At 42.5% G+C, this 24,795-nt stretch overlaps 2 protein-coding genes across 2 annotated transcripts in view; both read right to left on the bottom strand.

Moving 5' to 3' along the window:
- MOCOS (molybdenum cofactor sulfurase) overlaps nt 1–15,459 on the bottom strand; it is a 96,848-nt gene extending 81,389 nt beyond the window's left edge. Inside the window, exon 1 of the mRNA XM_007945677.1 lies at nt 15,321–15,459. Coding sequence (XP_007943868.1) covers nt 15,321–15,459 — 139 coding nt within the window. The remainder of the gene's footprint in view (nt 1–15,320) is intronic.
- A 6,015-nt stretch (nt 15,460–21,474) lies between these two features.
- ELP2 (elongator acetyltransferase complex subunit 2) overlaps nt 21,475–24,795 on the bottom strand; it is a 62,218-nt gene continuing 58,897 nt past the window's right edge. The window contains exon 22 of the mRNA XM_007945662.2: nt 21,475–21,631. Within this exon, the coding sequence (XP_007943853.1) occupies nt 21,475–21,631 (157 nt within the window). The remainder of the gene's footprint in view (nt 21,632–24,795) is intronic.

Here is a 24,795-nt window from a genome sequence, read left to right as displayed (position 1 = left end):
TCATCTTTGGCTTTGGTGGTTGGTGCATAAATTTGAATAATAGTTGTATTAATGAGTCTTCCTTGTAGGCGTATGGGTATTATCATATCACTGACAGCATTGTACTTCAGGACAGATCTTGAAACATCCTTTGTGATGACGAATGCCACACTATTCTTCAAACTGTCATTCCCGGCATACTAGATCATATGGTTGTCTGATTCAAAATGGCCAAAGCCAGTCCATTTCAGCTCACTAATGACTAGGATATCAATCTTTATGTGTTCCATTTCATTTTTGACAACTTCCAATTTTCCTAGACTCATACTTCGTACATTCCATGTTCTGATGATTAATGGATGTCTGCATCTGTTTCTCCTCAATTTGAGTGGAGCCACATCAGCAAATGGAGGTCTCGAAAGCTTTACCTTATCCATATGAGTAAGGCTGGTTTTGCTCTGATGATGCAGCTCTTTCCCAGTCCTATTTTGAGAGCCTTCTAACCTAACCGGACTATTCATAAAGTTGTGCGGTAATATATCAGACAGTGTTTCTTTGCTATTCATAAGGTTTTCCCCGGCCAATTGTTTGAGAAATGGACGGTCCCTTCCTTCTCCCATAGGTAGATGGATTTACCTCTGCATTCTCAATTCTGTTCCACTGATGTATGTGTCTATTACTAGTGCCAGGCTGTTTTAACTACAGTAACTACTCCTTTAGTAGTGCTTTACTTATTGGGATCTCTTTCCTTTCCACACAAAGCTTGCTGTTGTTGCTGTTAGGTGATTTCAAGTCAGCTCTGACTCATAGTGATTCTATGAGAAAAATAGAATGAAACATGACCTATGCCAGCCTCACAATCCTTGCTATACTGGAGCCCATTGTTGCAGCCATTCTGTCAATCTATCTCATTGCATCTTCTACTTTTTTGCCGACTCTCTACTTTACCAAGCATGATATCTTTCTCCAGGGAATGGTCCCTTCTGACAACATGACCAAAGTAGGTGAGACAAAGTCTGGCCATTTTTTATTCTAAGGAGAATTCTGGATGCACTTCTTCCAGGACAATTTATTTGTTTTTCTGGCATTCCATGGTACTCTCAGTATTCTTCGCCACCACAATTCAAATACATCAATTCTTCTTTAATTTCCTTTCACATACATATGAGGTATGAGGTGGCTGAAAATACCATGGCTTGGGTTAGGCACACCTTAATCTTAAAAGTGACATCTTTGCTCTTCAACACTTTAATGAGGACTTTTACACCATATTTGCCCAGTGCAATACAATGTCTGAATTCTTGATTACTGCTTTCATAGGTGTTGATGGTGGATCCAAGTAAAATGAAATCCCTGACAACTTCAATCTTTTCTTCATTTATCATGATGCTGCTTATTGGCCCAGTTGTGAGGATTTGCATTTTCTATATGTTGGAGTGTAATCCATACTGAAGACTGTAGTCTTCAATCTTCATGAACTGTTTCAAGTCATCTTCACATTCAGCAAGCGAGGTTGTGTCATCTGCATATCACAGGTTGTTAATGAGTCTTTCTCCAATCCTGATGCCACATTTTTCTTCATATAGTCCTGCTTCTCAGATTATCTGCTGAGCATACAGACTGAATAAGTATGGCAAAAAGATACAACCCTGATACACTCCTTTCCTGATTTGAAACCATGCAACATCCCCTTGTTCTGTTCAAAAGACAGCCTCTTGATCTATGTACAGGTTCCTCATGAGCACATTGAAGTGTTCTAGAATTCCTATTCTTCACAATGTTATCTATAATTTGTTATGATCCACACAGTTGAACGCTTTTGTGTAGTCAATAAAACAGAGTTAAACATTTTTCTGATATTCTTTGCTTTCAGCCAAGATCCATCTGACATCAGCAATGATATCCCTTGTTCCACATCTTCTTCTAAATTGAGCTTCAATTTCTGGAAGTTCCCTGTCAATGTACTGCTACAACTATTTTTTAATTATCTTCAGCAATATTTCACTGGTGTGTGATATCAATAATATTGTTCAATAATCTCCACATTCTGTCAGGTCACCTTTCTTTGGAATGGGCACAAATATCGATCTCTTCCAGTCGGCTGGCCAGGTAGCTGCCTTTGAATTTCTATCAAAAAATGAGTAAGCACTCCCAGCACTGCATTTGTTTGTTGATACATCTCAATGGGTATTCCATTAATTTCTCAAGCCTTGTTTTTTGCCAATTTCTTCAGTGCATCTTGGACTTCTTCCTTCAGTACCCTTAGTTCTTGATCATATGCTACCTCCAGAAATAGCTGAACGTTAACCAAGTCTTTCTGGTGCAGTGACTCTGTATTTTTCTTCCATCTTCTTTTAATGCTTCCTGCATCAGTCAATATTTTGTCCATAGAACCTTCTAAAAATTAAACTTTATGTGCTTCAAAAGACTTCTCCAAAAGAGTAAAAAGAGAACCTCCAGATTGGGAAAAAATATTCAGCAAAGACATATCTGACAAGGGACTTATTTCAAAAATTTATAGCCAACACCTCAACAACAAAAGACAAACAATTGAATTCAACGATGGGCAGAAGACATGAATAGACACTTCACCAAGGAGGATATTCAAGCAGCCAACAATCACATGAAGAAATATTCACGATCATTAGCCATTAAAGAGATGAAAATCAAAACAACAATGAGATACTATCTTGCCCCACCACTAGTAACAAAGTTCAACAAGATAGAAAATAAAAATGCTGGTGAGGACATGGAGAGATTGAGACTCTCGTACACTGCTGGTGGAACTGTTAAATGATACACCACTGTGAAAAACAGTTTGGCAACTCCTTAAAAAGTTGGAATTAGAAATACCATTTGATCTGATAATTCTATTACTAGGTATATATCCTAAAGAAGTGAGAGTCAGGACAAGAACAGATATATGCATACCACCCATGTTCATCACAGCACTATTTACAATAGCAAAAAAAATGGAAACAACCTAGGTGTCCATCAACAGAAGAATGGATAACTAAACCCTGGTACACACACACAATGGAATAATATGCAACACTAAAGAATAATGTAGAATCTGCAAAACACCACATAAAATGGATGAACTTGGAAGACATTATGCTGAGTGAAATAAGTCAATCTCAGAAGGACAAATATTGTAGTAGTTAATTATTGTAAAAAGTCAAAGAAAGGTTTATATATGGAAGGAAACTTTGTTGGTTACCAGGGAAAGGAGGGAGGGGAGGGAATACTGCAATAATAATAATAAAAGAAAAAAATTGCCCATAGAATCAATCCTTCAATATTGCAATTTGAGGCTTGAGTTTTGTCTTCAGTTCTTTCAGCTTGAGAAATGCCGAGCATTTTCTTCTCTTGGTTGTCTAACTCCAGGTCTTTGCACACTGGAACATGGAATGTATGAAGCATAAATTTTGAAAAATTGGAAGTTGTCAAAAATGAAACAGAACACATAAAACCAATATCCTGGGCATTAGTGAGCCAAAACTGAGTGGCATTGGCCATTTTAAATCATATGATCTACTATGCCAGGTATAACAAATTGAAGAGAAACGGCATTGCATTCATCATCCAGAAGAATGCTTCAAGACTTGTCCTGAGCTACAATGCTATCAGTAATAGGATAATATCTATATGCCTACAAGGAAGCCCAGTTGATGCTACTATTATTCAAATTTACGCACCAACCACTAAAAGCAAAGATGTCTCCTTGAAGTCTAAGGTGCACCTAACCCAAGCCATGGTATTTTCAATCACCTCAAATGCATGTGAGAGGTGGACAATGTATAAGGAAGACCAAAGAAGAGTTGATGCTTTTGAGTTGTGGTGTTGGAGAAGAATGCTCAAAGTACCATGGACTGCTAAAAGAACTAACAAACCTGTCCTAGAAAAAGTACAGCTGGAATGCTCAATGGAAGTGAGAATGGCCAGACTTCGTCTCACCTACTTTGGTCATGTTGTCAAAAGGGACCATTCTCTGGAGAAATATCTCATGCTTGGTAAAGTAGAGGGTCAATGACAAAGGGAAGGCCCTCAACAAGATGGATTGACACAGTAGCTGCAATGATGAGCTCGGGTATAGTAGGGATCATGAAGCTGGCACAGGACTAGGCAGTGTTTCGTTCTGTTGTACATAAGGTTGCTATGAGTCCGAGATGACTTGACAGCACCTAACAACAACAACCACAACCCAAGCCATGGTATTTTCAATCACCTCATATGCATGTGAAAGCTAGACAATGAATAAGGAAGACTGAAGAAGAGTCAGTGCCTTTGTATTATGGTGTTGGGGAAGAATACTGAAAATACCATGGACTGCCAGAAGAATGAACAAATCTGTCCTGGAAGAAGGGCAGCCAGAATGTTCCTTGGACTTTGTCTCACTTACTTTGATCATGTTGTCAGAAGGGACCGTTCCTTGGAGAAGGATATCATGCTTGGTAAAGTGGAGAGTCAACGAAAAAGGAGAAGGCCCTCAACAAAATGGATTGACACAGTGGCTGCAATGATGGGCTCAAGTACAGCAAGGATTGTGAGCATGGTGCAGGACTGGGCAGCATTTCATTCTGTTGTACATAGGGTTGCTATGAGTTGAAGACAACTCGACAGCACCTAATGCAACACATTCCAATTAGTAATGAATGTCTGCAGCTGTTTATTCTCATTTTGAGTTGTGATACATCAGCAAATGAAGATCCAGAAAGCTTTCCTCAAGCCACCTCACTAGAATCAGCTCTACTTTGAGGAGGCAGCACTTCCCCAGTAGTACTCTGAGTGCCTTCCAACCTAAAAGGCTCATTTTCAGCACTATATCAGATAATATTTCACTGCTATTTGTAAGATTTTCAGTGGCTGTTTTTTTCAGAAGTGGATGGCCCCATCATTCTTCCCAGTCTGTCTTATTCTGGAAGCTCTGCTGAAACCAGTCCACCATGTGTGACCCTGCCGTTATTTGAAACACCAGTGGCATAGCTCTAGCCTCACAACAACACGCAAGCCACTGCTTTACAACAAACTGACAGATGAGTGGTGGAACCATCCCTGCATACCTGGTATGAATTCCACCTAGTCATGATATATTATTTTTTTTTACATGTTGTTGGAATCTATTGGCTAGGATTTTCTTGAGAATTTCTTCGTCTATATTCATGAGGGATATTGGTCTATAAGTTTCTTTTTTAGAGATGTCTTTGCCTAGTTTTGGTATCAGGGTTATGCATACTTCATAAAATAAATTCATGAATATTCCCTCCTTTTCTATAGCCTGTTATGGTTTGAGTAGAATGGTGTTAGCTCTTCTCTGAATGTTTGGTAGAATCTGCCAGTGAAGCCATATGGGCCAGGACACGTTTTTGCTGGTAGGTTTTTTTTTTTTTTTTTTAAATGACCTATTCAATTTCTTCCTGTTACGGGTTTGTTCAAATTTTCTACCTCAAACTGTGTCAGTTTAGGTAGGTAGTGTGTTTCTAGAAATCTGTCCATTTCTTCTAGGTTTTCAAATTTCTTGGAGTAGTTCTTCATAGTATCCTGATATTATCCTTTTTATTACAGTTGGTTCTGTTATGATGTTGCCCATTTCATTTCTTATTCATGTTATTTGCATCTTCTTTTTCTTTTGTTACCTTGCCAGTCTTATGTCAATTTATTAATCTTTTCAGACAACCAACTTCTAGTCTTATTGATTCTGTTATTTTTCTGTTCATTTCTGCTCGAATCTTTCTTATTTCTTTTTCTTTGCTGACTGTGCATTATGTTGTTATTGTTCTTTCCCCTACTCTTTTTCTAATTGTTGGATTAAGTTGTTGATTTTGGCTCTTTCTTCTCTTTTGATGTATGCACTTATTGCTATAAATTGCCCTCTGAGTGCTGCTTTTGCTGTCTCTCAAAGATTTTGGTATGTTGTGTTTTCATTCTCATTTGATTCAAATAATTATTTTTTTAAAAGATTTCTTAAAAAAAAATATTGTGGTTTGAGTGAGAGTTTACAGAGCAAATTCATCTTCCACACAGCAGTTCACATATACTTTGTCTCATGACATTGACTGCTATCTCCCACAATGTAACAGATCTCCTCAAACTTCCTCCCCATAGCCACCTCTTCCCTGTATCCTTCCCTCCCATGCACTCCTGCGCCACAAGCTGTCTCCCTGTGCATACATAGCCCTTCTATTCTCTCATGACTGATCTCTCTAAAGAGTGTATCTACCTAATGTAAATGCTCAGCTCATATGCCTGTCTTTTGTTTGGTTGGAAGACACAGGAGTGGGTTCAATTCCAGACCTGAAGGGCAGCTAGAGACCATAGTCTTAGGGGTTCCATCAGGTTCTATCAGGCCAGCAAACCTGGTCCCTTTTTTTGTACAATTTTGATTTTTGTTTCATACTGTTCCCCCACTCTATCTAGGATCCCTACATAGATCCTCCTCCAAGTGGTTGGCAGTAGTAACTGGGCACCATCTAGCTCTTCTGGTCTCATAGTTGTATAGGCTGAGGATTGCATGGTGTACCAGTCCCTTGGACTAATTGCTTCCATGCATCTTTGGTATTCTTCATTCTTCTTTGCTCTGGACGAGAAGAGAGACCCATTATTGCATCTAGATGGCCGCTTGTAAGCTTTTAAGATCCTAGCTGCTACTTGCCAAAGTAGGATGTGGAACAATGTTTTGGTATAGTATGTTATGCCAATTAAGCTTGATATCCCCTGCAATCATAGTCCTGAGCCCACAGGTCCAACTATTCACTTCCTCTGGGTAGCTGACTGTGGCCAAGAAGTGACTACAACTTTGTCCCTTGTCAGCTCTACTATATACCTGGGAATTCTTATAGAACACATAAATACACTTGCAGAAACACTGTCTGCCAACCCTATACATGGTCATGGGCACACTACCCCCTGCACAGACATACCTAATCGTTCAGCCTGCCTACCCATCTCTCCACCCATGTATCAATGTTTGCCATCACTGACAACGCAGTACTGTATGTGCAAAAGGGCTCATCTTTGTTGTCTGTACCTCCCACACACCTCTCTATGTCTTCCTCTTCATCAATGCCACCATATTGATCACTCACATTTGGTACACTGCCCTTCCTTTCACCTAAATCAATACTTGTCTCTACCCATCTAAGTGTTCCCTTCCCTCCCCTCCCACCCCTGGTAATCAACAAAGAAAATTTTCTTCCATATAGAAACCTTTCCTTGACTTTTTATAGTAACACACTAATACAATATTTGTCCTTCTGGGATTGACTTATTTCACTCAGCATAATATCCTCCAAGTTCATCCATGTTATGCAGTGTTTTTCAGATTCTACATTATTCTTTAGGTCACATAGTATTCCAGTGTGTGTAGGTACCATAGTTTGGTTATCCATTCTTCAGTTGATGGATACCTAGGTTGTTTCCATCTTTTGGCTATTGTAAATAGTGCTGTGATGAACATGGATGTGCATGCATCTGTTTTTGTCCTGGCTCTCACTTCTTTAGGATATATACTTAGTAACAGAACAGCTGAGTCAAATGGTATTTCTAATTCCAACTTTTTAAGGAATCACCATACTGCTTTCCACAGTGATTGTATCACTTTACAGTCCCAACAGCAGCGTATGAGAGTCCCAATCTCTCCACATCCTCACCAGCATTTGTTATTTTGTCTTGTTGAACTATGCTAGTAGTGCTGGGGCAAGATGGTATCTCATTGTTGTTTTGATTTTCATCTCTCGCTAGGAGTCGGGTCCAACTAGATGGCACATAACAACAACAATGGCTAATGATTGTGAACATTTCTTCATGTGCTGGTTAGTCACCTGAATATCCTCTTTGGTGAAGTGTCTATTCATGTCTTCTCCCCATTTTGGAACTGGATTATTTGGAACTGCATCACCAGAACTCCTGATCTTCTTCTGGTTGTTTTCTAATTTTATAGCATTATGATTTGAGAAGATGCTTTACAGTATTCCATTGTTTTTAATTTTATTGAGGCTTCCTTTGTGGCCAAACATAGTCAATTCTGGAGAATGTTTCATGTGCACTGGAAAAGAATGTATATTTTGCTATTGTTGGGTTGAATGTTCTGTGTATAAGATCAAGTTTGTTGATTGTATTGCTTAGTTCTTCTGTTTCTTTGTTGAGTTTCTTTCTAGTTTTCTATTCTTCATTGAAGGAGCTCTGGTGGTGCAATGCCTAAGGCATTTGACTGCTAACCAGAAGGTTGGCGGTTCTAACCCACCAGCCACTCCATGAAAGGAAGACTAGGCAATCTACTTCCAAAGATTTACTGCCTCCAAAATCCAGTGGGGGTCACTATGAGTCTGAATTGACTCAATGGCAGTGGGTTTTATTATTATTATTATTATTATTCATTGAAAGTGGTATATTAAAGTCTATTATTAATTTGGAAACCCAATGGGGGTCACTATGAGTCTGAATAACTTCGTGTTAGTGGGTTTGGTTTGGTTTTGGTTTACCATTATTATGGAATTGTCTGTTTCTCTTTTCAATTCTGTTAACCTTTGACTTATGTATTTGGGGGCTCTTTCACTGGGTATGTATATATTTATTATAAAGCTGTAAATCTTTATAGAAGCAGACTGACTCATCTTCCTCCCATGGAGCAGCTGATGGGTTTGAACTGTCAGTCTTCTGGTTAACAGCCAAATGCTTAGCCACTGGGCCACCAGCACTCTTTATTTGAACCATATCTTATCCCAATGGCTAGGCAAAACATTTCAGCACTTAAAGGTTAAGCATTTAATTATTCAGAACTACCACTTAACCAGACAACCTTTCTTGTTGCTGTTGTTGTTAGGTGCCATCAAGTTGTCTCCAACTCATAGCGACCCCAAGTACAGCAGAACGAAACACTACCCAATCCTGTGCCAGCCCCATGATCCCTGCTATACCTGAGCCCATCATTACAGCCACTGTGTCAATCCATCTCATTAAAGGCCTTCCCCGTTTTCGTTATCCCTCCTCTTTGCCAAGCATGATATCCTTCTTCAGGAAATGGTCCCTTCTGACAACATGATCAAACTAGGAGGCACAAAGTCTGGCCATTCTCACTTCAAGGATCATTCTGGCTGCACTTCCTCCAGGACAGATTTGCTAGGTCTTTTAGCAGTCCATGGTACTTTCAGCATTCTTTGCCAACACCACAACTCAAAAGCATCGACTCTTCTTTGGTCTTCCTTTATCATTGTCCTGTTCTCACATGCATATAAGGTGGTTGAAAACACCATGGCTTGTGTCAAACACACCTTAGTCTTCAAGGAAAAATCTTTGCTCTTCAGCACTTGAAAGAGGTCCTTTGCAGCAGATTTGCCTAATGCTATACGATGTCTGATATCCTGACTGCTGCTTCCATTGGTGTTGATTGTAGAACCAAGTAATATGAAGTCTTTGACGACTTCAATCTTTTCTCCATTTATCATAATGCTGCTTATTGGTCCCGTTGTGAGGATTTTTGTTTTCTTTATATTGAGGTGTAATCCATACCGCAGACTTTAGTCTTCAATCTCTATCAGGAAGTGTTTCAAGTCATCCTCACTTTCAGTGAGCAAAGTTGTGTCATCTGCATAACGTAGGTTGTTAATGAGTCTTCCTCCAATCCTGATGCCATGTTCTTCTTCATATAGTCCATCTTCTCTGATTGTTTGTTCAGCACACAGACTGAATAAGTATGGTGAAAGGATACAACCCTGATACACTCCCTTCTTGATTTTAAACCATGTTCCCTTGTTCCATTCAAACAACAGCCTCCTGGTCTATGTACAAGTTCTTCATGAGCACAATTAAGTGTTCTGGATTTCCCATTCTTCTCAATGTTATCCATAATTTTTTATGATCCACACAATCAAATGCCTTTGCATAGTCAATAAAACATAAGTAAACATCCTTCTGGTATTCTTTGCTTTCAGCCAAGATCCATCTGACATCAGCAATGATATCCCTTATTCCATGTCCTCTTCTGAATCTAGCTGGCATTTCTGGAAGTTCTCTCTCACTATACATGCTGTAACCATTTTTGAGTTACCTTCAGTAAGATATTACTTGCATACAATATTAATATTGTTTGATAATTTCCACATTCTGTGGGATTACCTTTCTTTGGAATGGGTACAAATATGTATCTTTTCCAGTCAGTTGGCCAGGTAGTTGTCTTCCAAATCTCCTGGCATAGCTGAGTGAGTGCCTCTAGTGTGGCATGTCTGTTGAAACATCTCAGTGGGTATCCTGTCAATTCCTGGAGCCTTGTTTTTTGCCACTTCCTTGAGTGCAGCTTCAACTTCTTCCTTCAATGCCATTGGTTCTTGATCATATGCCACCTCCTGAAATGGATGAACATCAACCAATTCTTTTTGGTATAGTGAGTCTGTATATTCCTTCCATCTTCTTTTGATGTTTCCTGCATCATTTGTTATTTTGCCATAGAATCTTTCAATATTGCAACTTGAGGCTTAAATTTCCTCTTCAGTTCTTTCAGCTTGAGAAATGCTGAGTGTGTGCTTCCCTTTTGGCTTTCCAACTCCATGTCTTTGCACTTTCATTACAATTGACTTTGTCTTCTCAAGCTGCTCTTTGAAATCTTCTGTTTAACTCTTTTTATCTTATTTCTTCCCTTTGCTTTAGCTACTCTCCAATCAAGGGCAAGTTTCAGAATCTCTTCTGACATCCATTTTGGTGTTTTCCTCCTTTCCTGTCTTTTTAAAATTTTTTTATTTTAAGAGTTTGTTTTAAATCATGAGAGAAAAAAGGGCTGCTTATGCACAGAAAGACAGCACAGGGGGCAGGGGTGTGTGGAGGGATGGACTCATGGAAGAGGTAACTATTGGGAGGAAGTGGGAGGGGAGCTATTGCATTGTGGTAAATTGTACTCAATGTCATGAGACAAAATGTATGTGAACTGCTGTGTGGAAAGTGAATTTGCTCTGTAAATTTTCACCCAAATCACAATTTAAAAAAAAAGAGAGAGTTTGTTTTACATTCAACATTACGTGTACATTTAGTTTCACTCATCATTTACCATGCCCAACCCTAACCCAGTCTCCTCCTCTCCCTGCCCCGTACCCCTCCTCCTATGCCCCTCATAGTTATGCACTCCTGTTTGTCCTGCATTTCCTCCGTGTGAATGTTGCCCCTCTGGTGCCCTGTGGTGATTGCTCCAAGGGATGCATTTCCATAGAGTATGTACATCTTGAGAGTGAGCTTTATTCCAGGCCCAGAATGTATCCCAGGACCATAGTATTTAGGGGTCTCACCAGACTCCATCCAACCAGTAATTCTGGTCATCATTGAGTTTTTGGATTTTGTTCTACATTTTTCTTTCCACTCTATCCAGGATCTCCAAATTTGATCTTTTCCTGAGTGATTGGCATCCTTTCCTGTCTTTTTTTAATGACCTTTTGTTTGCTTCATGGATGCTGTTCTTGATGTCATCCCACAATTCCTCTGGTTTTGGGTCATTGGTGTTCAATGCGTCAAATCTATCCTTTAAATGGTCTCTAAATTCAGGAGGGATATAATCAAGGTCATATTTTGGCTCTCATGGACTTGTTTTAATTGTCTTCAACTTCAGCTTGAACTTGCAAATGAGCAGTTGATGGTCTGTTCCATGATCAGCTCCTGGCCTTGTTTTGGCTGAAGATATTGAGCTTCTCCATCACCTCTTGCCACAGAGGTAGTCAATCTGATTCTTGTGTACTCCATCTGGCAAAGTGCATGTGTTTAGCCACTGTTTGTGTTGTTAAAAAAAGGTATTTGCAGTGAATAAGTCACTGATTTTGCAAAATTCTGTCATGAGATCTCCAGCTTTATTTCTATCCCCAAGGTCAAATTTTCCAGCTACCGGTGATTCTTCTTTGTTTCCAACTTTTGCATTCCAGTCACCAGTGACAATCACCACATCGTGATTGCATGCTTGGTCAATTTCAGACTGCAGAAGTTGGTAAAAATCTTCACTTTCCTCATCTTTGGCTTTGGTGGTTGGTACAAGATTTGAATAATAGTTGTATTAACTGGCTTTCCTTGTAGGTGTATGGATATTATTCTATCACTGACAGCATTGTACTTCAGGATAGATTTTGGGACATTCTTTGTGATGATGAACGTCATGCCATTCCTCTTCAATATGTCATTCCTGGCATAGTAGATCATATGGTTATCTGATTCAAAATGGCCAAAACAGATCCATTTCAGCTCACTAATGCCTAGGATATCAATTTTATGCCTTCCATTTCATTTCTGTAACTTCCAATTTTCCTAGGTTCATACTTTGTACATTCCATGTTCTGATTATCAATGGGTGTTTGTAGCTGTTTCTTCTCATCTTGAGTCGTGCCACGTCAGCAAATGGAGGCCCCAAAAGTTCTGCTTTATCCATATCATTAAGGTAGGCTGTACTCTGATGAGGCAGCTCTTTCTCAGTCATATTTTGAGTGCTTTCTGACCTATGGGGATCATCTTCTGGCACTGTATCAGACAATGTTTCAGGGCAATTCATAAAATTTTCCAGTAATATATCAGACAGTGTTTCACTACTATTCATAAGGTTTTCACTGGCCAATTCTTTGAGCAGTGGATGGCCTCTTCTTTCCTCTGAGTCTGTCTCAGTCTGGAAGCTCCACAGAAACTGGTCTACCATTGGCATCCCTGCTGGCACAGCAACATGCAAGCCACCACAGTAGGACAAACCAACAGATAAGTTCGTCTTCCTTAGCTGTTCCAATCACTCTGCTCACTTTCTGGGCCTCCCCCTACCTGTTCCTGTTGGCCCTGCTGCTGCTGCTCCCCCCGACAACCACTCTAACCTACAGAAAAACTAGGGGGTACGGGAGGAGTGGAGAGGAATGAGTAGGGAAGTCTATATTGTTTTTTGCTTATTTGTTTTTCCCTACCCTATCTCCAGTTCCTAGGAGCTCTGGTAGTATAGTGCCTAAGGCATTTGACTACTAGCCAGAAGGCTGATTCGGAAGGAAGGTTGGGCAATCTACTTCCGTAGTGATACTGCCTCGGAAACCCAAGGAGGGGTCGCTATGAGTCGGGTCGACTCGACGGCAAACAACAACAACAACATCTCCAGTTCATTTATTTCTATAAGAAAGTGGATTCTATGTTCCAAGATTCCCAGTGGTGGGAGGATATCAGTTTAATCCACAAAAGCTCATTTCACCTGTATGTAGAGAAAATGTTGGAGACTCGTACAAACATAAAATTAATTTAAGGACAGAACACAAATTCAGTAGATGTTAAAGGGCCTCTGAAGGTTGGCTGGGATTCTGGCTAGTGTATCTAAAATTTGCATACGAGGGGAACTGCTGTTCTCTGAAGAATAAGAATAAAACAATGAGGGATCCAGAACCTACCCCTACCTTCCCAGGGTAGTACTGAGAGGAGGCCAGCTAATGACAGGTGTGAGGGATCAGAGGCTTGGAGGATTAAGGAGGTGTGGTGCCAAAATAATTACTGAGTGAATGATACTACCTATAGGATTTGCTTCAAATGAATGGGGAGCCTCCTCCCAATACATGGGCTGGTGTCCATTGCACCCATCTCTGTTTCTGTGTGGAGAGGGAAATTTCCATAATAAAAAGCTTATTAGGGAGAATGTAAAGAGCTCTAGTGACACAAAGGAGCTCTGGTGGCTCAGTGCCTCAGGCATTTGACTGCTAACCAGAAGGTTGGTGGTTCAAACCCACCGGCCCCTCTGTGGAAGGAAGATAGGGCAATCTTCATCCATAAAGATTTACCACCTTGGAAACCCCATGGGGATCACTATGAATTGGAATCAACTAGATAGCAGTGAGTTTTCATTTATTTTTTTGCTTGTTTGTTTGTTTTTGAGAGAGAAAATGTGGAAGCAAAGGAATGAGGGGCTGTTTCAAGCAGATGAACTTGCCCTTTGTGAAGAGGAGGAGGAAGCAGAGAGAAAGGCTGCTTCTGAATCTTCCTCCTGAAACAGAAAAGGGGACACAGGGCACACAGGAGGATGACACAGCGCTCAGAGCTAAAATGGGCAACTGGATGAATGAGACCTAAGTCACATTTGCTGTTCTGCCACAAGCAGGGTAAAACCCGTTGCCATGGAGTGGTTTCCGACTCATTGCATCCCTGTAAGACAGAACAGAACTGCCCCTAGGGCTTTCAAGGCTGTAATCTTTACGAAAGCACACTGCCACATCTTTTTCCCGTGAGGGGGATTCGAACTGCCAACGTTTTGGTTAGCAGCCTAGCGCTTTAATCACTCTGTACTCAAGCCTCCTTCACAAGTAGGGAAACCAAAAACCCAACTCATTGCCTTCCCAGTCGATTCTGATTCACAGATCCCACTGGAGTTCCAAGGTATAAATCTTTACGGAAGCAGACTGACTTCATTTTTTCCTTTTGCAGAGCGGCTGGTGGTTTCGAACAACCGAGCTTGTAGTTGGCAGCCAAATGCCTTACCCAGGACACCACCAGAGCTCCTGCACAAGCTAAGCTTGTTCATGACGACAGAATAAATACGAAAACCTGTGTTAGGCACAGCCTGCTCATTTAACCTATGGCCCTTCCCCGACCATCTGGCACCCGGTGGTCAAGGAAGGACCCCCAGCCCTTAGCCGGCCCAGCAGCAGTGTACTAGGGGTGGCCAGAGGGCCGTATCGAGCTTCATTTCAACTTAACCAGCCTGTTCCTCCTTGCGGCTCTTCATCCGGAAAACTCAAAGCCACAGTGTGATTCCGGTCCTCGCGTCCTACTAACAGGCTCGCCCTGTACCGAAAGCTCAAATTGCACAATTTGGTAATTCTCCTAGCCAGCTCCCGAGGGCACTTGTAGTGACTCCGCACGAGGGAGAAAAATGAAACTTCGAAAATCAAAGGTGCTGTGGGCAGTCTCGGCGGAAAGCGCTGCGCATCCGCTGGAGGTCTCTGCCCTGCGCGCCCGCCGCACCGCAGTCCCAAGCAGATTGCTACCTCCCGCCGCGCTCCCGCCCCCGGCCGACGGCCGAGCAGTCCCGGCTCCTGGGCATTACCGCATTTTGCAACCCAGCTCGGGTTCGACCCTTAGACTCAGGAGCCTCCGGGCAAACGACTGCAAAGAGAACCCTAAACCGTGTTCACCGGCAACGGGTAAAAGGTAAAAGAGGACAGGTTGGCCCTCCGCCACTGAAAAGTCAAAGGAGCTAGAGTAGCAAGAAGTCTTGGGCTGCAAGGAGGACCTCTAAATGTGCCCCGAGTGAGGTGGCGTCGCTCAGGCTGGAGCACATACTCCTTCCACGTCGGTTCCAGAAACCGCGTAGTGCCGCGACCACCCCTGCCAGGTGCCCCGGGCCGCTCGCCACCCCCGCGGCTCACCTGCTAGGCGGCCGAATTCGCGCTCCCGCAGCTCGCGCAGGCTGCGCGGCCCGTAGCCGTAGGCGAGCCGCGCCTCGCTTGAATCCCGGAACCGCTCGAAGGCCAATAGCTCGGCTCCCGGCCGCACAGCGCCCGCCATGGCCGAGGCCCGCCTGCCGCGCGTCTGGGTCAGCGGGGCCGCGGATCGTGCGCGAAGCCTGCCCCGACGACTCCGCCCCAGTCGCGCCTCTTAGCCGCCAAGGCGACCCGGCCCCGGCCCGGGGGGCGGCGCCTCAAGGGCTGGCCCTACAGGCGCTACGCGCTGACTCAGGGCGTTTCACTTCCTTCCTGCCCTCTTCCCACCTGCCGGCCGGGACGGTGCCCGCTCTGGTTTTCTTGCTAAAGACTTTCCAACGGCGATGCCCTAGACGCCGGACAAAGTTCTCGTTTATCTAGTTGCCCCACAGAGAGGGATGCGGCAGAAGCAACGGATTGCGTCCTTCTTGCTCGGCCTCCTGGAACGCGGGGGTTCTCCCCGTCGGCACCGCACAGGAACCCTCACCCGCGGCGGGAGCGAGCGTGCGCGAGGCTGGCGGGGCCTGTGCCGTAGGTTCACCCGCCCAACTCCTCAGTAAGGCTGGCGCCCGCGTCTCTGAGAACTGGCTGCGCAAAGGGTAGAAGAGGGAAAGGTTAGAAAAGCACGACGTTGGTTAACACGTTCTCTGCGGCCGCGCACCGTGACGGGAGCGGAGTGGCTCTGTCTCGGCTGCCCTGCATCATGGGTGGAGGGGCGCGACGTGCGGGGCTGGCTGCTCAATGGAAGGGCAGGTGCACGAAGTTAGGGATAGGGTACGATCCCAGGTGCGGGGCGGGCCTGCTGCGAGGGTGGGGAGAAACATGTTAGGGCCCTAGGTGACCCGGCTCAGCTGCGGGCGGGGAGGACGATCCAAAGTGGGGACCTAGGCACGGGCTGCTGGCTCTCGGAGCCAACCGCGGTAGAAAGAGGTGGGAAGGACGCCCAGGCTCCCAGCTCATTGCTTGTCTGCGGCCCGGTCCCCGTCGCTCCCGATGTGGCCCGACGCCTTGGGATGTGTGATAAGCATGCAGATTCCTGAGCCTTTCATTCAGTAATTACAAAACCTTATCTGTGTGGTGACTCTTACAGATGGCGAAGCTCAGGCAGAGGGGTAGAGTAATTTGCTCAAAGGGACATGGCTAAAGTAGACAAAACAAGATTTAGCCCTGGGAAGTCAATCTCCAGAGTCCAATGAGTAAAGTGTGCTCTACTCCTCTCTGGTGCAAGCCACTGTGGCTCTCAGGGCCTCAGTTTCCTCATCTCAAAGTTGGGAGAGGGGTTGGGGGTGGGCCCTCCGTACAGTGTGGGCCCTCTACACCCCTTCTGGAGAGCCTATTAAAATGCAGATTATGACTCATTACATTTGGGAGGGGACTGAGAATCTGCAATTCTAAAAAGACCAGGTGCTGCTGATGTCCTGGTCCATGGACTGCACTCTGAGGATGGCCTGGGCCATTCCTGGGAATGTAAGGAGTATCTGTCCTCAAGGAGTACAGTGGTAGAGTAACAAATCACAAATCCAGAGGTGCTACTTTAGGATAAGCTTGCTCTAATGAACTGAACAAGTTAGTGCAGGATTCTTGAAGGTCACTAAAAATCACTGAGCTACCATTTAGTCAAGGAATATTTTTATGCTCCAGACACTGTGTGATCATGGAGAGTGTGAAGCTCTTGTCCCTACAACTGAGTAGGGAAATGAATCCTCATACAACTAGCCACAAGAAGAGGTGGGATGCGTGCCTGGTAGCTGGCCAGGCACAGGCTGCTGGATGCAAGCATAGAACTGCAGGAAGGGGCTACTTCTAACCAGTGTGCAGGGGGAAGGCACCCCAAAGGAGGAAGGCTTTGATCCATAAAGGACCAGTGAGGAAGGAGGGAGAGTAGAGGATGTGTAGGGACACTGGGAGCCTCAGCTTCTAACTGGCACCCTAAGGTGCACTTAACCACTGGGCCTTTCCTGCCAGAAAGAGGAATCAGGAACTGGACTGCTTGAATCTCACTCCTGCCTCAAGTAGAACCTCCAGCCCCCACCAATAAATGCCTTATATGTCTGTGCTGCCTCATGAGCTCTCAGTCCTGTCCTACAGGCCTGCCACTGTCTCCTCTAACCTGGCCCAGGTGCTGATACTGGAGCCTCAGGACCCGTTGGTCCATCCTGTGGTCCCAGGCTTCCCAAGTTTACAGCTTTGTAGGGAAACATCTCTTTCAGCTCCTACTTAGAGCCAGGGGAGGATTACCCAATAGGTAAGGTAAGCATGGGCTTACCTGTGCTTACTTGCTAATAATCTGCAGTGAACAATTTTACATTTCTTCACATCAGAGATTCTGCTTCTAGGTATAGCTGACATCTCTCTCCCCTAATCCCACAAAGCCTCTTTTCAAATGTATAATCCATGACAGGGATGGAGTACCCTATAAGCAAGGTAAGCATGAGCTCACGTGTACTTACTGATCGGTAGTGAACAATTTCACACGGGTTTCCTTTGTGGAGAAACTCGTGCAACTGTTCACAGATTAGTTAACTCAGGCAATCTGCCTGTATACAGCCCTCTCTTAGTTCAATCTTATTTTCTTAACAATGAGAACCTGTTAACCCAGATATTCTGGACCTAGGAAATCAGAAGAGGGCTTGTACAGCAGGAAGTAATAAGATAGTCATAGCAATAGTGATTTTTCTGCAAAGCCTGGTAGAGTGCCCTTGCAGAGAAAATTTGAGCAGTGGAAAGAGCAAAAACCCCAGGAAGATCCCCCATAAAGTGATAGGAGACCTTTTCTGTGAATAGAAGCTAAAAGGGCAGTGTGGAATCATGATGCATTTGGGAACAAAGCTCCATTATATCTAATCCATAATATTCAAAACAAAACCCACCACCGTCGAACCATGGGAGCGTGAGTGCAATGGCTAGGGGCTACGAGCTTCCGGATGCTCCTCCTGGGCGCTGAGCTTCTCCCCGTTTACTCAAGGGCAGGTCCACTGTCACCTTCTGCTTTGACCCCTCTTCCTGCTCTTTACTCTCTTCCCTTTTATACCAAGACAGGGAAATCTGACATCAAGGATTTGATTTTACTGACTAATGGATTACACTGAGAATGCTTCCTCTGCCAGCAATCTGTGTTGTCAAATTTACCCATCCTTGAACTCAGCAAATATTTACTCCCTCCTGTGTAAGCTCTAGAAGCTCTGGTGGCATAGTCCCTAAGGCATTTGACTGCTAACCAGAAGGCTGGTGGTTCAAACCCATCAGCCACTCCTTGGAAGGAAGGTTGGGCAATCTATTTCCATAGTGATACTGCCTTGGAAACTCAAGGAGGGGTCACTATGAGTCGGATCTGACTCGACAGCAGTAAGTTTGGCTTTAGTTTTTTATGTAAGCTCTGGTAATGTAGTACCTAAGGCATTTGGCTGCTAACAATGTTAGCGATTCAAACCCACTAGCCACTCTGTGGAAGGAAGATGGGTCAGAATTGACTCTGGCAGTTGAGTTTTGTTTGTTTGTATGTATGTGTAATACAGTATGCTAGGTACCGTAGAAAATGAAAAAATAAATCTCACAAGGGATTTAGGCTTTAGTAGAGTGGGCTCTCACTGGTTGTCTACCCAACCTCTACTGCCCCTCTGAGGCTTTGGAGTATCACTCCACACAGAGCAGCCATGTGGCCCAGTGGGATCAACCTGTCTTCAGCTCTAGGTCAGGTAATCTCATGGTTGTTGTAACTGCAGAAAATGTAAAGGGCAGGTTGGGGGTTCTGAAATACTCCTCAGCCATTCTAGAATTAAGTTCCAAATACTGTCTTTTTGCTTAATATATTACGAATTAGTAAAATATGGTTCAAATGGTGCTCCTTTAGCAGGTAAGACATGAGTAGGTAACATATATAGATCACTATGCAGACTGCCCAGGTATAGAATATGTCCTCCGAACACTTACTGAATTACACAGGAGATTAATGACAAAGATGCTTCAGGACAACTTGGGAAAACTGTTAATATACATACAAGCTCAACTGACAAAATAACTAACCAGGAACTCAGTCTTTAAGCTTAGATGTGTTTTCAGATAACCTTAGTGGGTTGAGTTCTGTACTGGGAAAGGATCTAAAACACTGTAAGTTAAACCACTGAATCTACTCTAGAAAACAGCTAACATCCTGGAGCAAAGTCACCAAAAATCCAGGCCACCAAGTCTTTCATGCAGTGGAATCAGAACAAATCCTGGTATGCTCATGGGGGTTAAGACCTACATTCTCCAGCTGCTAAGCAGGAAAATGACACTTTAGGACACATGAACATGTTTGGGTAGGTCTCTGAGGTTGGGAAGCTCAGATGGTCAGTACTGGTGCACACAAACTCACACACCCAGCTGAGGACATAAGATAAGTTTATATAGATTCAATAGGGTAGAGCTGCACTGTCCAAATATGGATGGCCCCTAGCCTCCAACACTATAGAGCTCCTAAAATACGGCTAGATTCAACTGAAATGGCTGTAAAATACAAATTGTATCACTAACATGTAAGCTATCCCGATATTTTTTTATACTGATTACATATTGAAATATTTTTTGATAGGCTGTAATAAAGGAAATGTGTTATTAAAGAAATATGACCTGTTTCTTTTACTTTTATTATGCAAGTACTAGCAAATTTAAAATTACATTTTAAAACTTAAAATTAAACTTAAATTGTCACCTTCTCTTCTTTCAGCCTACTTGCTGGGTATAGAATCCATTTCAGTGCCGATCTTGAGATGACTCCATGTTCCAGCAGGGTTCTGGGGCAAGCCTCAACTCTCACACTATGTATTTACAAGATAAATATTTGAAGACAATAATGATTGTACTGTTTAAGACACTTTTAGTTATTAAATCCATTGCAGTGCACATCTGTTAACTCTGTATATCTTCACAGTATTATATTCACCACAACTTGAAAAACTGTAACCATTCGGCACCTAGCTCAACTTACATTTCTATTGGACTAGAGCTACTGGATAAATCCTGGTGTAGACACCTCTATTTAGGCAATGTAAAACAATTTAAATCCTTGGGGAGCAAAATGTTAATGCTAGAGAATGGCATAAACTCCCACCAAGAAAACTGTCACCTCCTCTTCTTTCAGCCTATTTGTTGGACATAGTATCCATTTCAGTGCCAATTTGTGAGATGACTCCATGTTCCAACAGGGTCTGGGGCAAGCCTCCACTCTCACACTAGTCTTCATGACTACTTCTCCCATCCTGACCTGTAAGTGTTCTCCACCCAGCTCTCAAGCTGTCCAACTCTCCTGGCCCCCCTAACCCTAAGCTGGACCCAACATTCTGTTACAACGCCCACTTCTCTCTGCTTCTGTTACACATTCTCTCCGGGGATATTCTTCACTCTCATGACTTCAGCTATCACTTCAATTCAGGTAATTCTGACCTCTACTTATCAACACTTACACCTATCAATTTAAATGTCAGGATATTGTACTCTTTATCAAGCCCTAAAAGAAGAATCTACTTACTTTTAAAAAATAAAGGAAAGGATCGATGTAAGTTCAAACTCACAACTGCCTGCCAAATTCCTAGGATTCTTAGTGACTCCTGGGAAGAAGGAGTCAAGAGTTAGCATACTCTATAAGGCTATGTTTATTTACAAAAGCTGTTAACATAAAACTTGAGTACTGTGGATTTCCTTTTTATTTTCTATGCCTTCCCTCTGAAGAAGGTAATAAATAATGAAATGTCCCAAAAAAGGGACATACGAAAAGAGTAGATTCAAAATAACACAAAATTAGGAAAATTTAGTAATGAATAAAGAAAGAACAGTGTTCTTAATCTGGGACCCATGGGATACAGGTCTGCAGGTCCATGACACCCTGAAAGTTATGTCCAAAGTTCTGGGTGTGTGAGCATATACAATAATTTTGGGAAAAGAGTCCAAAGCGCTTTCATCAGATTTTCAAAGATCTGATTCAAATAAGGACTACTCCTATAATGACATAAAAATGAAGCTCAAATTAAATTATAAAGGTAAAGAAAGGTTATGTATTTACAAGATAAATATTTTAAGACAATAATGATTACATTATTTAAGACACTTTTAGTTATTAAGTCCATTACAGTGCACATCTGTTAACTCTGTATATCTTCACAGTATGATCTTCACCACAACTCGCAAAGTATAACCATTCAGCACTTTCTGCTTCACTCTTGTCAGTTTTTCTGTTACTGTTCTTCCAGCATAATTTTTTGATAGCAAGTGTGTGACTTTGGCTAAAAGAAAAAAAAGAGAAAACATGAAATAACTGCACATTGTGATATAAAATATTTTACTAGGTGTTCACTTAGATATTAATTAGTATGTTAACACAAATGGGAGTCAAATCTGAAAATACCAATTTACAGGTTTCAATACCATCATACATATTTTAACAACTTTATTTTAACCTTAAAAATACCATGTTCTATTTGGTGGTATAGTGGATAAGGCACTTGAAGGTTAGTGGTTCATACCCATCAGCTGCTCTGTGAAAGAAGACAAGGTGATCTACTTCCATGAAGACTTACAGCCTCAGAAACCCAATGGGCATCACTATGAGTTGGAAATGACTCAATGGCAGTGAGTTTTGGAGTTATTTAAATTCAGACTAAGTATCTTTCTTACTTACCCAAAAGAGCAAGAAATAACAAGGAATTTCTGTCAACCTTTATTTTAATTATCAGTGGAATTCATAAGATGTCTATTAACAGTCTTTTAGATAACACTAAATATATGTATTTTTAAATAAGAATTACAGCTTCACAACATGTGTGATACGATTCTATTCTTTTGACATTCCTGTGAGATGGCTGGAACTCACATTTTTACTTCTGGGTAAAGACAGTGAAAAATTCAATGAACTGCCCAAAGTAACACAGTGAAAGAATCTTGGTCTCCAATGTGACTTCGGGCAACATACTCACATTAATCCACTGGCCCAAACATACATAAAAGGCAGATCTAGAATGCTACCAAACACAGATTAAGAAATCACTATGAAAAAACACCATCGTGTAATTTCAATCTTCAAATTAACAAAGATCCTGTTCTGGTTAGCTAGGGCTGCTCTGACAAGAATATACCACAAATGGGATGGCCTTAACAAACAGGAGTTTATTCTTACAATTTGGAGGCTTTAAGTTCAAGTTCAAAGTACCAGGCTCTAGGAGCTATTGTTGTTGTTGTTATTTGCTGTCGAGTGGAGGCAGTATCACTACGGAAGTAGATTGCCCCATCTTCCTTCCAAGGAGTGGCTGGTGGGTTTGAACCGCCAGCCTTCTGGTTAGCAGTCAAGTGCCTTAGGCACTATGCTACCAGAGCTCCCTCTAGGAGCTATATAGCCCCTCAACCTTGGTTCAGCTCTGCCTTCTGCTCCCGGCCCACTAGAGCTAGAGGCTTTTCTTCACTCAGACAGCTGCTGGCTGCTGAGACTGACAAGCCCAAGGTTGACATGTAAAAAGGCACAGTCCAGTTGTTACCAAACCACATGGCAGGCCATTAATTCAAGTCCATTGAAAGTCCCAAGGTCGGCAGAGCATGGTAGGCCGCTGAACAACAACATGGCTACATGCAGGGTTCAAACATGCCATAGGCTAGAGACCATTCCCCAAGGCTTCTCCTTATATGCAGGAAGCAGACCACATCCCTAAGGCAGCTACTCAGCTGCTCACAGTAGATTCCACCAAGGAGTTGATTACCACTCTCATCATGGGGAATACTACATCCAGCTGCCCAGCCACTCAATCAGGCCCAGCCAAGTTGACACAAACTTAACTACCACAGATCCCAAACCAAAAGGGAAGTGACAAACTTTAGTTTTCAGTCAGCAAACACTGAAAACACCAATAGAACACACAAATTATATTTTCAGGTGCTGACAATCCCTGTCACCAGATGCACTCTCAGGATATAAAGGCACAAATGCAGGATAACTGAATTAACAGCACATATTTTAAAATACACACACCAAATTACCGAGCCCCTCCCTGCAAGTGATCACTTAGGGAGGTTACCCTGATTTCAACAAGGATGCTGTGCTTAATGTTTTCTGTAATTCTTCTAAAAGAAACACCTTCTGTTTAGGCAGACTACAATGCTGAATATTCTCAATGGTTCATCTTTATTTGAGGATGAATGTTTTTTCAAAGTAGCCAAGAGTCATTTGGTGCTGAGCTTTGTAAGTAAAATGAATGCCAAGCTTGAAAAATAAAGCTAATGATCAAAATGAGTAAAACTATAAAAGGTATTATATGACTGATTTTCTTTGTCACTGATAAGCTACTTCTGAGTGTCATTCCTAAAGGGAAGTTCCAAAAATATTTCATTGATCTATATTAAAAGCTCCCGTTTTCATTAAAAAAAAAAAAAAAAAAAAAAGATCTGAAGTAGTGACATGACTACAACAACTATAAATAGCATATTGCTTCCCAAGTGAAGGACAATATTTGGCTATTTAAGATTGAAGACAGTGGGATTTTCTTTTTCCTGTAATGTCCTTTAAAGCCAGCATGTTAACAAGGCACATTTAGAACATATCGAGAGTTTGGGAAACCAAGCTAAAAAGCAGTGTTGATTTATGCTCCCTTTGTATCTCATTATTAGCAAAAAAACTTTAATGTGAAAGTTACCTGAGCAATACAAATACTGTAACATGGTATATATCAAGAATTCCACTGTGCAAATCCCAAGTCACCATAAACCGAACCAAAACCAAACCCACAGCCACTGAGTTGATTCTGATTCACAGCAACCCCCACTGGGTTTCCAAGGTAATAAATCTTTACAGAAGTAGACTGTCTTATCTTCATTCTGCAAAGGGGCTGGTGGATGTGAACCACCAACCTTCTGGTTAGCAATCATATGCTTTAGGCATTGTGCCACCAGAGCTCACAGACCCTCTTCAACAAAGAAAAGGAAAACCAATTAACACAGACACAGAAGATAATCCTGGCCCCTTGCACCTTGAAGGGAAGAATATAGAAGTGGACTAAACCCCAACTAGTAAAGGAATTTGCATGAAAATACCAATAAAGGAGACATATGGAGCTTTGGTTTGGCAGCGATCCTGACGGCACAGACAGCTTAAAGATTCCCGAGTGCTGGTAGGACTTAAGAATTAACCTAAAAATCAGCGCTGCTAGCCAGGGACTGCACGGAGGACTGCTTCGGTGGCTGGGGAATAAAGGGAGAAGGTGAAGAGAAAGGCGGGCTGAGCTGTGGACTTTTGCCGGTCCGGAAGGTGCCGCCATTTTGAAGACCTGTGGACTTTTGCCAGTACAGAAGGCACCGCCATTTTGAAGGCCTAAAAGAGGCTTGACTATTTTGGATATTTAAAGAGACAGCACTGTCACAGATTCCTGGGGCTTAAGAACATGTTCTGCTTTCCAGCAACCCCAAG

The sequence above is a fragment of the Orycteropus afer genome, unplaced genomic scaffold (assembly GCF_000298275.1).
Source record: "Orycteropus afer afer isolate SDZICR_OR568_19922 unplaced genomic scaffold, OryAfe1.0 scaffold00141, whole genome shotgun sequence".
NCBI classification, from domain to species: domain Eukaryota; kingdom Metazoa; phylum Chordata; class Mammalia; order Tubulidentata; family Orycteropodidae; genus Orycteropus; species Orycteropus afer.
This window is presented reverse-complemented; position numbering and strand designations above follow the sequence as displayed.